Source organism: Cladophialophora carrionii, assembly GCF_000365165.1.
Source record: "Cladophialophora carrionii CBS 160.54 unplaced genomic scaffold supercont1.3, whole genome shotgun sequence".
Taxonomy (NCBI): domain Eukaryota; kingdom Fungi; phylum Ascomycota; class Eurotiomycetes; order Chaetothyriales; family Herpotrichiellaceae; genus Cladophialophora; species Cladophialophora carrionii.
In genome coordinates this window covers 3,473,392-3,486,142 of record NW_008481828.1, presented here as the reverse complement: position 1 = coordinate 3,486,142, position 12,751 = coordinate 3,473,392, and the positions used below count along the sequence as shown (strand labels likewise).

Sequence of the window (12,751 nt, the reverse complement as noted above, 5' to 3'; positions counted from 1 at the left end):
CACGGGTATATATACGCTCATTGTCAGACAGTCTAGTTACACTCTTTCGTAGCCAACTCATGTCATCTACTCAGACCCACCTTTGAGTATCTTGTCACACCTAGCCGTCTGCTATACCTCGCCCCTGTGTCGTATCCCCCATACCCCTACTCGAGCATTGTGACTGGAGACCTGACCCTTACCGGTTAGTCGAAAGGAGCAGCGCTGACAGTACTCTACTGTATAATATAAGTACTCCATCCTCTAAAAGGAGAAGAACCGAAATTCACCTTGATACGAGTACCTCGAAAACTAATACCGGATGGACACTAAATACCATCACCGAGACCGCGACCGTAGTGGACCAGTTACCTACCTACTAGTAGTATAGAACGGCACCCGACAGGGTTGACACAGCATGGAAACAGCATCGATTCAGGGTGAATGTACTTTAAATTCAAAGTGCATAGTACTAAGATGTACTATTAAGTACTAAGCACTTAAAGTACAACGTGAAAACTTCTATGTCTGCTATGTATGCTCTTCTCCACCATTAGTAAATATACGTGAACTCATCATTCTTCCCATCCGTCAGATCCAGGAACGCATTGTCACCCAGTCTGCGTCCATTGTCGGTCTCGTCCATCGGGACGTATTTGTCCTCCATGGAGTGATCCTTGATCTTTGCGGCCTTGCCGTTCTTGACCCGTCGCCTGGATTGCATCTTGTTCAGGAAGAACAGGTTGGCCAGCTGGATCAGCACCACGGCGAACATGGTGACGAAGATGGCCAGGACCTTGCGCAGGCCGGGATGATACGCCGGAGCGTCCTTCTTGTTGAACAGTAAGGGGCCGACGATGTTGCCGGCACTAGATCCGGCGTTGTAGAGGGACATGATGACGGATTTCTTCGTGCTGCCAGCGGTGTTGCCGACGATCCAGGAGACAATGAGCGGATTGCCGCCGAAAAGGAAGGCGAGGAGATAGTAGGCCACCAACAGTCCTGCAGTGGCGCTCGACTCCCGTGGAAGGACATAAAGGACGGCAAGGCCGGCAATCACGGGAAGCATGAGTCCTGCAAGCACGAACGACTTTAGTTTTGCCTTTTGTGCCGCCCAGGACGCGAGCAGGATGACGATAAACTGCATTGCACCGAACGGCATGTTCAACAATGACGTTTTGTACTTGTCGAAGCCAACACCCTGGAGAATGAGTGGCCCGAAGGTGTTGGTCACGGCAGCTCCCACGTTGAGAAGCAGGGAAAGGCCGATCCAGAGGTATGTCTTGGGTTCCAATGCTAATTCGGCAATGTGCGACCACTTGAATTCCCGGTTGCCGGTGCCGGTTTGGTTGGCTCGGAGGCGTTCGATGGCCTGTGCCTTCTCGTGCTCTGTCAAGAAGCGCGCTGACGGGATATCGTTGTCGAGGAAATAGTAGATAACCGGTGCGGTGACGATGGTGACAAGCCCTACAAAGAGGAAGATGATCTGCCATTCCTGAAGCACACTGGACTTGATGCTTCCGAGTCCGTACGAAAATGCTGACGCAGCGATTGTCGCGAGACCATTTGTGCCATACCAAGCCGCAACACGGAGCGGTTGCTCCGCTCGACGGTACCACTGGCTTGTGACCACGCTGAAGAGCGGGAGACAGCCGGCCTCGAACAGCCCGAGGAAGAAACGAGCAGCCAACAGTGAGGGGTAATTATGGCAGGCTGCCATGGAGGCTTGAGCAATTCCCCATCCAAGGCAAAGTGTCGGCATGAGGATGCGGTGCGGCACTCGGACAATCAAGAAGGATGAGAAAGGTTGCCACGCGAGTTGTGCGATAGGAGCAATAGACCCCAGGAACGAGTACTGGTCGCCGGTGAGGCCGGTATCGGTGGTCATGCCAAAGAGAGCGCCGTAACCGAGCACGGTTTTGTCGAGGATCTGGAGGAAATAGACCCATACTAGAATAACAAGAATCGTTCTGTCCGTCTTGCGTCGAATACGTTTGTTCTGACGATGATGTTAGCACAAAGTCAGTCGGCAAGATCCACCTAGGAAAGACTTACATCTTCCTCGGTTAATTCCACTCTCTCATCTCCTACAATCGCCAGTGCCCGGTCGGCATGTTTCAGCGAAGCTTTGCGTTCGATGGTGTCCTTGGATAGCCGGCCGGACTCGACATCTTCGGCATGAGCCATCCTCACAGTCTTGTCGTCGATTGCAGCCATTGAAGGATCCCAGATTCCAATTGTTTCGGTTGTCCTTATCCTGAGGAATTCTTGGAGCTATGACAGACCACAGGCAAGGAAGGAGGTCAGGCTGATATTTAAACAGAAATCACTCCGGCACCTCACTCGTACAAGAGTGATCTAGGCGAGTCGAGGAGGTTGAAGCTGGAAAGATGTCGACCGTGTGGGGTCTGGGCAGGTGTCATTCGACCTGTATCCTGTTTTGCCAGAGAGCAGATTTCTGGGGTCGAACGTTCGAAGATTCCTTCCGCACTCATCTTTCGGGAATGGTTCGGTCTTGTTGAAGTCATTGAAGATCATACGGCTACCCCGCAATGCTGTGGCGGCAATTGAAAAGCAGGATGGAAAATCGCAATTGTCGAATCAATTTTAGTGGCGTACTGTCGCTCCGGGGAGCTAGACGGGCCGGACTTGATCGGTTGCACTTCCGTCGCCTAGTCCTCTTTGACAGGCTCAGAGTGCACCTTTGACATACTCGTGGGGGTCGGTGTACCAGCAAGTCGTATCCCACGCATAACCCCACGGTCGTAGCCGAGCGACGGTACTGTATTTCTTCCGTCACTAGCCGCCGAGATGAGGGTGTTCTGGAGCTTGTGAATGGTATTTGGTGGTACCACACCGTACTTGGGGGGAAGCATGTCTCCGTGTAGAGGGTTTCAAGCTCTATTCCACTTGTGGTTGAACCTCGGCTGTCTTCGCAGGGTGAACCTACGCCTCTACTCCGTCGGCAACTGAACCAACCCAATAAGCGTTCGTCGGCTATCCGTTACCCCAGATACGGGGTATCATGGCGCGGAGTTTGCGCGGACCAGAAGGATCGAATCGATGGCCTCCCCTCACTGTGTACTGTATCCATAAATCCCTTTCCGTTGCGCCTGGAGCTCCAGCCCGTGAGACCACGCATGGCTGCTGGTTTCTAGGCTTATGGTTGGCCACAGAGTCAATCTAGTGGATGTTGTGCGGCTGATGCGTGTCTGGGCCGTTCAGGACATTGCGTCCCATCGCGCGGGGTTGCGCACGTCGACCCCAGAAATGTAGGGGGTCGTTTGGGACTTGCCCTTACCAACTTGACTCTCCCACAGGCCACGAAGTGCGGAAGCCGAATCGTAATGGTTGTACAGTTTGAGTTGAGCGGCGGCATCCTCCCACTTGACATATGACACCAGGAATATTTCCGACTAGAGTAGAAGCAAGTCCCATTCCTTATGCCCAGAAAGGTCAGGGGCACCACTTTGATCCGAGGCTGACACATTCCGGGTCTTAGACGCTTTGGAGGTGATCGTGCTGGCATATTGTGTGAGCGAAGTCGACGGCGTTGCCTGCCACGCCGAGGGCCGAACATTCGAACTAATTGTGAGTATTGTTGTGAGCTTCGGCGCAGAATTGCACTCTCGCAGACAATCACTGCACGCTGGAGGCTGTGGATAAGTCATCAAGCAGTCTCATCTTATGCCTTTTGGCCTCAACTTGCTTCTTCCAGTCGTCCCAGTCAAAGACGCCATGTCCATACGTCCACGATCCCAAGTCGCGATCTGGGAGGACTACGCCTCGTTTCTCTTGAAAGAAAACTAGGCCACCAGGGACTTCTCTTAGCGGGTTTCCTTCTCCTTCGCCGGATCTTCCGACAGGGCCAACGTTGAATCCGCAAGCCTGATAGAACCTCTCCTTCCCATCTGCGGCTATGACACTGCAGGCGATGCCCTCTCTGAGTGCTTGCTGTAACCCCCAGCCGACAAGAGCGCGGCCTTGGCCTTGTCTCTGATAATCTGGATGGACAGCCAGGCATTCGAGATACCATGATTCCGATCGTTCACCAGTCCATATATGGTCAAGGTAGTTGTAGGATCTTTCGATAATGAGTTCATCTTCCTTCGAAGCCGCTCGGTTTGGCGAGATGAATGCGAGGAATCTCATGAGAAAGCGGCATAGCGGTTGGAGCAAACGCCCTACGAAGACGCAGTTAGTATGACAACATGGACCACTACCGTGTGATTTCGAGTAATGTAGGCCGGCGGTGAAAATCTCGCTCGTTGATACGAAACGGGCATACAGATGAGAGTGGTTGGTGGAAAAAGCCCGCGCAAGCATGCCGCGTCGTGCCGAAGCAGCTTTCACCGAGATGCCCTATCCCCACCAGAAACCATTGGTCGCGACAACCGTGGGACATGAGAACCAGACTAGAAAGGCACTTACTTGGATCCAGGCCAGTCAGTCCCCATCCGGCTTCAAAATTCTCTCTCCGACCGGGAGCTATCCGACTCCAGTGTGCAAAGCCGGTGACGACCTCCTTGGTCTTGTCTGCAGCGTCAGGTCCGGTCGTCACGAGGAACACATGGCTCCAGTCCCAGAAGTCCACGACAAACCGGCGGTACCAGTACTTGTCAACATCAGCAGGGTAAGATCGCCGGTATGGATGGATCAGGCGGCCAAACAGCACATCGTCATCGAACGCCAGGGAACATGTGCGAGCTGCAGCAGGGAGGTCCAAGAAGCCTGCTCGGCGGAGTCTGAAAGTCGGCGGCAAAGGGGACGGAGACAGGGCGCATGGTACGGCTCGTTCGGACCGTGACATGGTAAGTGCGGTTGCGGATGATATTCAGGAGTCCCACGTGGCTGCTGAGTCGATGTTGTTCCCACTTCGGAGAAGCAATTGAGGTCGTGCTTACTGCGGTTCCGGCGTGCTGGTGGTGGAGTTCGAAAGGCGAAGGTTCAAGCTCACGGATCAGAAATGTGGGTAGAGCGTGAGAGGCCTAGATCAGTGGTGAGACACGCTTTGATGGGAAGAGACAGTGTGATTGCACAGCGGCGGTCGCGTGAGCGCAGGTCCCGCCGTGACAGTCAGGCCTCCTGTAGGTTCGAGACGCAGCTGCAGTCGTTGAACTTGCTTCTGGCACCGGCCAAGAAGAAAGAATATTTGATATGAGAGCCTAGTGAACAGGTGCCAAGTCAAAAGAACGTCGTGCGAGGTGACGGAACGGTGACGGTCCGGTGACTTGAACGAGATTAAACGTCGCGTCGGATAAACTTGCATTCAGGTACGAAGTACTCCGTACGGAGTACAGCTTCATGGGCGCCATCCTGGCATCATAATCGTGCTAGTGAGACGACGCAAGGTACGCGACGGGCACTTAACTGGCACCATTAGCGGGTGTTCGATGAGCGCTAGCCACTTAGTTAAGATCTTATCAGCCCTAGGAGGCGGTGGAGCACTTCTGTGGTGGACCGATAGGTACCTACCTAGTACTCATTCATGTTCGCCGAGTACGGTCCGACGATAATGTGATCAGTATCTATGGTAGTGCACAACAGACAAGTTGCTTCGGCGACTATGCAAAACAGGGCAGAGGTCTTCGATGCTCCCAGCGAACTGCCATTCCAACCCCTGACCTGCATGAGCGGGTAGAACCATTATTGACACGGGCTTTCCATCGACAATGAGAAGATGGATCTTTCGCGGCGAAGCTGGTAGTCTAGATTTCGCATGTACATAATTGATGAAAACATCCACATGTCTATACAAGTTCCTGCCAGTTTTGAGACCTCATCACGTCTTTTTCCCATATCCGTCATTCACAGCACCATGGTACACTCCAGTGCAAATAGAATCCTTGTGCCTGGACCGGCCGCGCATAGTGTACAGACCAGATAGAGCGCATCATAAAGCTCTTCCGGGCTCGATTTCGTAGTGAACATTCCACTGCACGTCCTTGCGAATGATGTGGTCCTGACTGCCCTGGCTGCCGCCGCTATCGATCGAGTCATGCTCTCGGGCGCTGGGGAGCTTGTTCTTCATCGGAACTGGCGGTGTTTCTTCGTTGTCGCTATGCGATCTGCCGCCAGACCGGGATTTGGCAGTACCGCTGCCATTGACAGAACCCATCTCGTAACCATTGGTGGTCCGCCGACCAGATCCGTATGCTTGCGTGAGTGAAGGATCGAGCTGAATGCCGAAGCCGCTGCTAAAGCTCTTCACAAAGGATTTCAGGTTGGGAATGGTGGCTGAAATAAGTGACCAGCAAAGCTGCACTTGCTGTATCACGACAACGGGCACGATCGCAATGCCAGGATTGTCGGAGCCGGTATACTCGGCTACGTAGTGGAGGTGGAGAATCGAGAGTACAGCAACCCTGGGATATCGTCAGTGTAGGCCGGTCATACAGAGTGTTCACACTCACAGGAGGCGGAATGAGAATGCAAGGACCACCTGACACTTCATGGCAAAGGACAGATGTACGGGCCAAACGACACAAATCACAATCAGGATCAAGACCCCTTCTGTCACGACATCAAAGGCTGTAATCAGCTGCCAGCGAAGAAACTGCCATCGTCAGAATTGTTTGTGGGATATCTGCACCGAGCAACATACCTGGTGAGCGCAACTTGCTGAATCGCCTCGAATAAAGCCGGGAATCGAGCAGTCAGCTGCGAGCGCGACAATGGAGAGGATGGCCCAAAGTGACACTCCTGCCAACACAGCCAATCCAATCCAATAGAACACCCTCTGACGCAGCTTCTGGCCCGTCTTGGGTCCTGACAGATTGAAAAGTCTCATCATCAAACACAACGTTGACGCCTTCGCCGCAGCGGCAGAGAGGATGAACAGTATTTGAGCGGCAAAAGTAGCCTGGCCGTATTAGCGATTCATCACGCAGTCAAACCACGGGTCCTACTCACTCGACTGGCCTTTGTCACCTCGCTTTGACGGAGGAGAAGCTGAGTCTTGCCCAGCCCATGGTGTAGTCCTATCATGACTGCGATCACCTCTCCCACCTGGATGAGCTGCGGCTACAATCAGCCGATGGTACACAGCAAGGTTCGGCGCGTTTCTTCTCACCGTCGCCACCAACGCAATGTAATCATCTAACCCATAAATTCTCAGCCGAAGATGACCTCTCAACGCCAGTGTGAGAACTGAGTATATCAGACATAGGATACTGGCGATCCAGACCGACCCGGCGTGGTCATCAGGTGTGATCTCAGCGAAACGGTTTCCCGTCAAAGCGTCGCCCATGTTGGATAGCGCAAGTCGTCCGCTCTTAGACAAGTTGTGGTGTCCGACCGTGGGAGGATCTCGTTTCGGAGCAGCAGAGCGCGGAGGAGGGTTTCACCCAGAGGATATCAATGTCAACCTCTACACACCACCGCCGCCATTTGGAACCTGAATCAAACAATGCGCCGAAAATATGAGGATTTTCTCACCGACGACAGGTGCGGTTCGTCGTGAATGTATAAGGTTGCAAGGATCCAGCGTTCTGGGACAGGCCCTCAATTTCCGCTTCTTGAATGGCATTCACAGATCCCCTGTTTGCCGAGCTGCGCCTCCGAACCCTGTGGCTTCCAATGATGTAGCTGGCACAGATAAGATAGCTGAAGAGACCATTGGGAGAGGTCTCCGCGTCCTGCGAAACCTGGACCACGGCGAACACGCTATAGGGGTCACTGAGCATGTCCGGGGTTGATGCATGGCCTGACCGGAAAAGGTCCGATAAGCAATCGGCTGTGAGAGGACTGTAGCAAGGTCAAGCAGAGTCCGAAACGCTTACTCTACGACTGGACGGGAATTGAAGGGGCCGATCATCATCGAACTACGGGGTGAGCTGAAGCCATGGCTGAGGGCCGGGGTTGATTGCGTGGAGGGTGAGCAGATGACAAGGCAAACGGACGAATAGAGACTGCCCACGCAGAGAATGGATGTGTTTGTGGCACGCGTCTGACTTTGACAGCGGCTGGTCAGCATGTTGACTGTCCTGTGACGCCAGGACAGGTCAACTGTGATTGCAAGGTGGGTGTGGGCTGTCTGTTGATCGGTGAGCTCTGCGCTCGGCAACCATGAAGCATGGAAAAAGCATTGGTCGAGTGCAACGGGTTGGCGCGATTATCGCATCGAAAGTTCATGGTCATTGTTTGTGGTGCCCGGCTTAGCGTCCGACAGCGCATGGGGCTTACCCACCAGTGCCCACCAAGCCAGACAGGGCTGGTTCTGGGGGTTCCCAACCCCGAGCGCTTGGGTGGGGCCTTGTCGCTGTTCGAGTCCCGCTTCGTTACCGAGATAAGTAAACTCTGATGGATAACCAGTCAACGCCGAGGAAGCCGGCGTGCTCTGTGGTGCAAAGTGGATTCCCCCTCGCTGCATCCGCCCCTCCTCGTGAAAGTCACTTTGTGGACTACCAGTGGCATGTTCGAGGACCGACATTGTTTCAATATCGGTTGAGAGGCGAGAGCACAAGGCTCGAATTGCCCGACACTCGAGATTGGCTGCTTTTCGTCGACCCTTGCTTTGATGTCAGACCGAGTTGGGATGTGCCAGTGGACAATTTCACATGGTACTGGGCATCACAAAAGTCACTGCATAGCCACCAGTGTTCGGCTGCATCTTCTGCTGCACAAAGCGAAACATCGGATGCCTGAAAACCCCTGAGAGTCTGGAAGTCAAGGAACAGCAAAAGCTTGCAGCTTCTTGGACTTTGGAGGTCTGGCTTGCTGAGTGGCGTCTTGATGTGGACATTCCAGCACATGGGGCTTAGCCCTTCAGGTACCGAAAGCCTCCGGGGATGTCAAGCCCGCTGTCACCTGCGTCTAGATTCTGTCACGTCAGTCTACATACATCAAATAAAAACATTTCTCCCACGAAGAAGTCCGGGTGGTCGTCCTGTGAAGGAAATACTGGAATCTGAGGTGCAGAAAGAGGCTACCGGATACGGCATGGCCTCGATCTTGGCGTCAAATACGCGATTGTGGTCGAGCTTGCCCATTGTTCAAATGGGTGCCGGTGCCGACCGGAAGCTGCAAGGCGCTAACTAGCCAGCGACGCCCCGAAGTCCCCACCAGTTTTAAACCCAGGGAGCCCGGGAAGCCTAAGGAGCCGCGAACTCATCCCCTCGGCTGGAATGACCGCGTCGCTTCCTCCCGTGGTTACTAGACTCTAGAGTGCCCGCAGTTCGATCCAGCCGATAGACGCTTCAAGGACATCCGTAGAGAACATTTTGGTCGTGCCAAAGGCCCTCCATTGTGCTCGTGGCCACTTGATGTACTGTACTTGGTAAGATTTGGAGGGAAAGTGGCTGCTGCTGTATTCGCCACTGCCGAAGTTGGAGGCTGGGATTTCATCTCCGTTGAAGCGACTTGTTATCACACCTCAGTCAAGGTGCATACGAGGTAGGGACGCTGTCAAATGGTATGCAGGCGAGTGGAGCAGCGAGTGTGCATCCCCTGACTCTTCGCTTACCTCGACTCCTCAATCGCCTCATGGCTTTTGTCACTTTGGTCGGGTCCCCGAGGCCACCAGCATGCAGCTTACACTCGTGGCCGCCGTGGGCTCGTACAAGTCTCGAGCATCTCGATACCTGCGCCGCCACGGTAGGAAATGTAGATGTCGTTGACCGAAGTCTGACTGACATGCTATTGTATACACAGTACCGTCGGCTCCAAGGCGCCGCCACCATATTGGCCTTACCGTTTGCTGCTCGACTGCCCTGGCCCTCCGTCGTCCTTGCACCAATGAAACTGCTTGCTTCAAGTGCTGGACACGCGAGAAATAGGGCGTTCGCAGTATTTCTCACTGCCAAGTAGCAGCCATCAGTCTCATATCTTTGGACCTGCTCGCCATTGGATACACCTGCAATACCCGCAGCCACTTCTGCAAGCGTCTTCTTCCGACGCGCAAAAAAGGAAACGAGAGACTTCGGGCGCTTTGTGGCTTGCACTGGCTTGCTCAAGCCTACGATCTAAGCACGGCATCTTTCCTCCCGACACAGTCTGCACTCCGTACCTTTCCCCTTGGAAGATATCAACGACAACCCCTTGCTGGTTATCAATATGGTGCGGGGCGAAGACGACTTGGGTTCTCCACTCAACTCGCCTTGGGATGTGCATAAGCGTGTCAAACATCCGCGTGTGCTCTGATTGGCGTCAGAAAGGCGTGGACAAGGTCTCTCTCGCTTCAACGCTGCCTTGAACGGTGAAGATCTGCACCCTCCGAGCCAGTTGGACCTTGCTCTGACACATGGCAGGTACAACGAACCAACTCCGCTTCTCTCACGTCCTTCGCGATCCTCCTGCTTCTACTGTCACTGGTACCAGGTAACGAACCTGCGCTGCCCTCGTCCAAGTCGCGGCGACGACATCTGCCTTTGAGCGCGCTGCTGCTTCTCTCATTCCCATTACGCTTCTCATCCGCGCCGTCCGACCGACGGGTCCTCCCTACCACCATGGCGCAGAACAAGGAAACAGGGGTGTCGGTCACATCCCAGATCGACCTGGAGTCGACAAATGCGAATTTGTCGCCCGAGAAGAAGGGCACGGTCGATGACCAGCGGGATATGTTCCGCATGGGCAAGCACCAAGAGCTGCGCGTGAGTATTCCGAGTCTGAGGAATGCGTATACTGACGGCCATAGCGCAACTTTCGTTTCGTGTCCATTTTCGGCTTCTCTATGATTCTGATGGCCAGCTGGGAGACCATTTTGGGGTGAGTGGAAGATTGCCAAAGTCCAGGGGGGTGGCGCTGACATCCACCCAGCACGTCTATTATCGGCTTGATCAATGGTGGAACTGCAGGCATGATCTGGCTCTTCCTGGTCGCCTGGATCGGCTTTCTGGTTGTGAACACCTCGATGGCTGAAATGGCTTCAATGTACGACGCTGCCATTGGAGCCAACGTCCACTCGCTGATTCTGTTCTAGGGCTCCGACATCAGGTGGCCAATACCACTGGTAAGTGAGAGCTTCGATCCTCTACAGTCTCACCCGGTCTTGTTTCGAGCGCTGGCTTAGGCTGACACGGCTTTGCAGGGTGAGCGAATTTGCGCCGAGAAAGTATCAAAAATTCATGAGTTTTATTGTTGGTAAGACAAGTCGGAGCCGTGATCGCAGCGACGATCTAACAAGCCCCCAGGTTGGTTTTGCGTGCTTGGATGGCAGACGGGCGCGGCGAATACAGGTGAGAAGCACCCTCGGTGACGCGGATTCGCCAAATTCTAGAAAAACCTAGAATCCTTACGACTGTCATGCATGCATGGTTACTGATACGGATGTAGCTTTCTTGGCCGGTACCCAAATCCAAGGTCTCGTGGTTCTAAACTATCCCGACTATACACCCCAGAGATGGCACGGCACCCTCTTGACCTTTGCGGTGGCATCGTTCTCCGTCTTCTTCAATACCTTCTTGGTTAAGAAGCTACCGCTGGTGGAAGGCATTGTGCTGATAATCCACATCTTCGGCTTCTTTGGCGTGCTCATCACGCTCTGGGTTCTGGGTCCCCGCGGAAATGCAAGCGACGTTTTCACCACGTTCAACAACTATGGCGGCTGGAGCAGCAATGGGCTTTCTGCAATAGTGGGTATCCTCGCCGTCATGATTCCCCTGCTGGGCGCAGATGGCGCAGTCCACATGTCTGAGGAACTTCGGGACGCATCCAAGGTCCTTCCTCAGAGCATGATCGCGACCACGGTGCTCAACGGCGCAATGGGTTGGATCATCCTCATCACCTTCTGTTTTGTCCTTGGCAACCTCGACGAGGTCATCAGTTCGCCTACTGGACAGCCTTATGTACAGGTCTTTTACAACGCCACCGAGTCATACGCTGGCGCCTCGGTCCTGTCCGCTCTGGTGATCTTCATGGCAATCTTCTGCAACTTGTCTATCACTGCGACTGCATCGCGACAGCTATGGTCTTTTGCTCGCGATCAGGGTATTCCAGGATCTTCTTGGTTTGCATATGTGAGTGTTGCTGCCACTCCGACGTGGCTCACCATACTGACGTGGCCCCTCAGGTCCGACCAGGTTGGGACGTGCCAATGAACAGTATCATTGTCTCGTTCGTCGTGTCGTGCCTGCTGTCGCTGATCAACATCGGCTCGACTATTGCACTCAACAACATCACGTCCCTGTCCCTGGTCGCTATCCTAGCCTCATACATTGCCTCGATTGGCTGTCTCTTCTGGCGACGATTGACGTACCAACCACTCCTTCCGGCCAAATTCACCTTCAGCCGGCCGGTCGGTCTCTTCTTGAACGCCTTCAGTCTCCTGTTCCTGACCTTCGCCTTCATATTCGCCTTTTTCCCAGGAAACCCCGACCCAACGGTCGAGCAGATGAATTGGGCCTGTTTGATGTTTGGCGGAGTCATGCTCTTTGCGATCCTTCACTACTTTGTGCAGGCCAGGCATGTCTACGACGGCCCTGTGGAATATGTGCGCAAGTTGGTATGAGGGAGGAGTGAACTATTATATCGTGGTGCCCTGTAGTACACAGTCGGCTCCTGGGATGTGTTCTTGGCAAACCGCGCTGCTCTTCACGACCGCCTGACCCGGAGGGTTACTGCAGGTCAAGGCAGGATGCCGTCCTGCTCAAGTGGCCGTTTCAGGTAATCGCCGTGGGGGACCTTGGCATGTTGACGGAATCCTGACTGCGGAGGCTCGCGACGTGGGAGGATTGGTTGAGTGCCCATCGTGTACATAGTAGTGGACTACCTTTCTCGCTGCCGTCTTCTCGGGCCGTCTTTTCTGGTGAAACGACTGGAGCGTTCATTAGCGCCT

At 54.0% G+C, this 12,751-nt stretch overlaps 4 protein-coding genes across 4 annotated transcripts; 1 reads left to right on the top strand and 3 right to left on the bottom strand.

Annotated features, from left to right (window-relative positions):
• Positions 1-532: 532 nt before the first annotated feature.
• G647_04671 (uncharacterized protein) lies at positions 533-2,196 on the bottom strand (the record flags this gene model as incomplete). Its single annotated transcript, XM_008729010.1, has 2 exons — positions 533-1,978; positions 2,035-2,196. 2 exons carry the CDS (start codon positions 2,194-2,196, stop codon positions 533-535), a joined length of 1,608 nt encoding a protein of 535 aa, XP_008727232.1.
• Positions 2,197-3,618: 1,422 nt separating this feature from the next.
• Positions 3,619-4,789, bottom strand: G647_04670 (uncharacterized protein; the record flags this gene model as incomplete). The annotated part of the gene is made up of 2 exons (XM_008729009.1): positions 3,619-4,163; positions 4,411-4,789. 2 exons carry the CDS (start codon positions 4,787-4,789, stop codon positions 3,619-3,621), a joined length of 924 nt encoding a protein of 307 aa, XP_008727231.1.
• A 1,083-nt stretch (positions 4,790-5,872) lies between these two features.
• G647_04669 (uncharacterized protein) lies at positions 5,873-7,228 on the bottom strand (the record flags this gene model as incomplete). The annotated part of the gene is made up of 5 exons (XM_008729008.1): positions 5,873-6,344; positions 6,393-6,535; positions 6,584-6,841; positions 6,892-6,996; positions 7,052-7,228. The coding sequence occupies 5 exons, from the start codon at positions 7,226-7,228 to the stop codon at positions 5,873-5,875; spliced, it is 1,155 nt and encodes a 384-aa protein (XP_008727230.1).
• A 3,196-nt stretch (positions 7,229-10,424) lies between these two features.
• On the top strand, positions 10,425-12,424 carry G647_04668 (uncharacterized protein; the record flags this gene model as incomplete). The annotated part of the gene is made up of 8 exons (XM_008729007.1): positions 10,425-10,568; positions 10,613-10,683; positions 10,735-10,848; positions 10,898-10,927; positions 11,006-11,058; positions 11,109-11,153; positions 11,251-11,933; positions 11,987-12,424. 8 exons carry the CDS (start codon positions 10,425-10,427, stop codon positions 12,422-12,424), a joined length of 1,578 nt encoding a protein of 525 aa, XP_008727229.1.
• Positions 12,425-12,751: the final 327 nt, after the last annotated feature.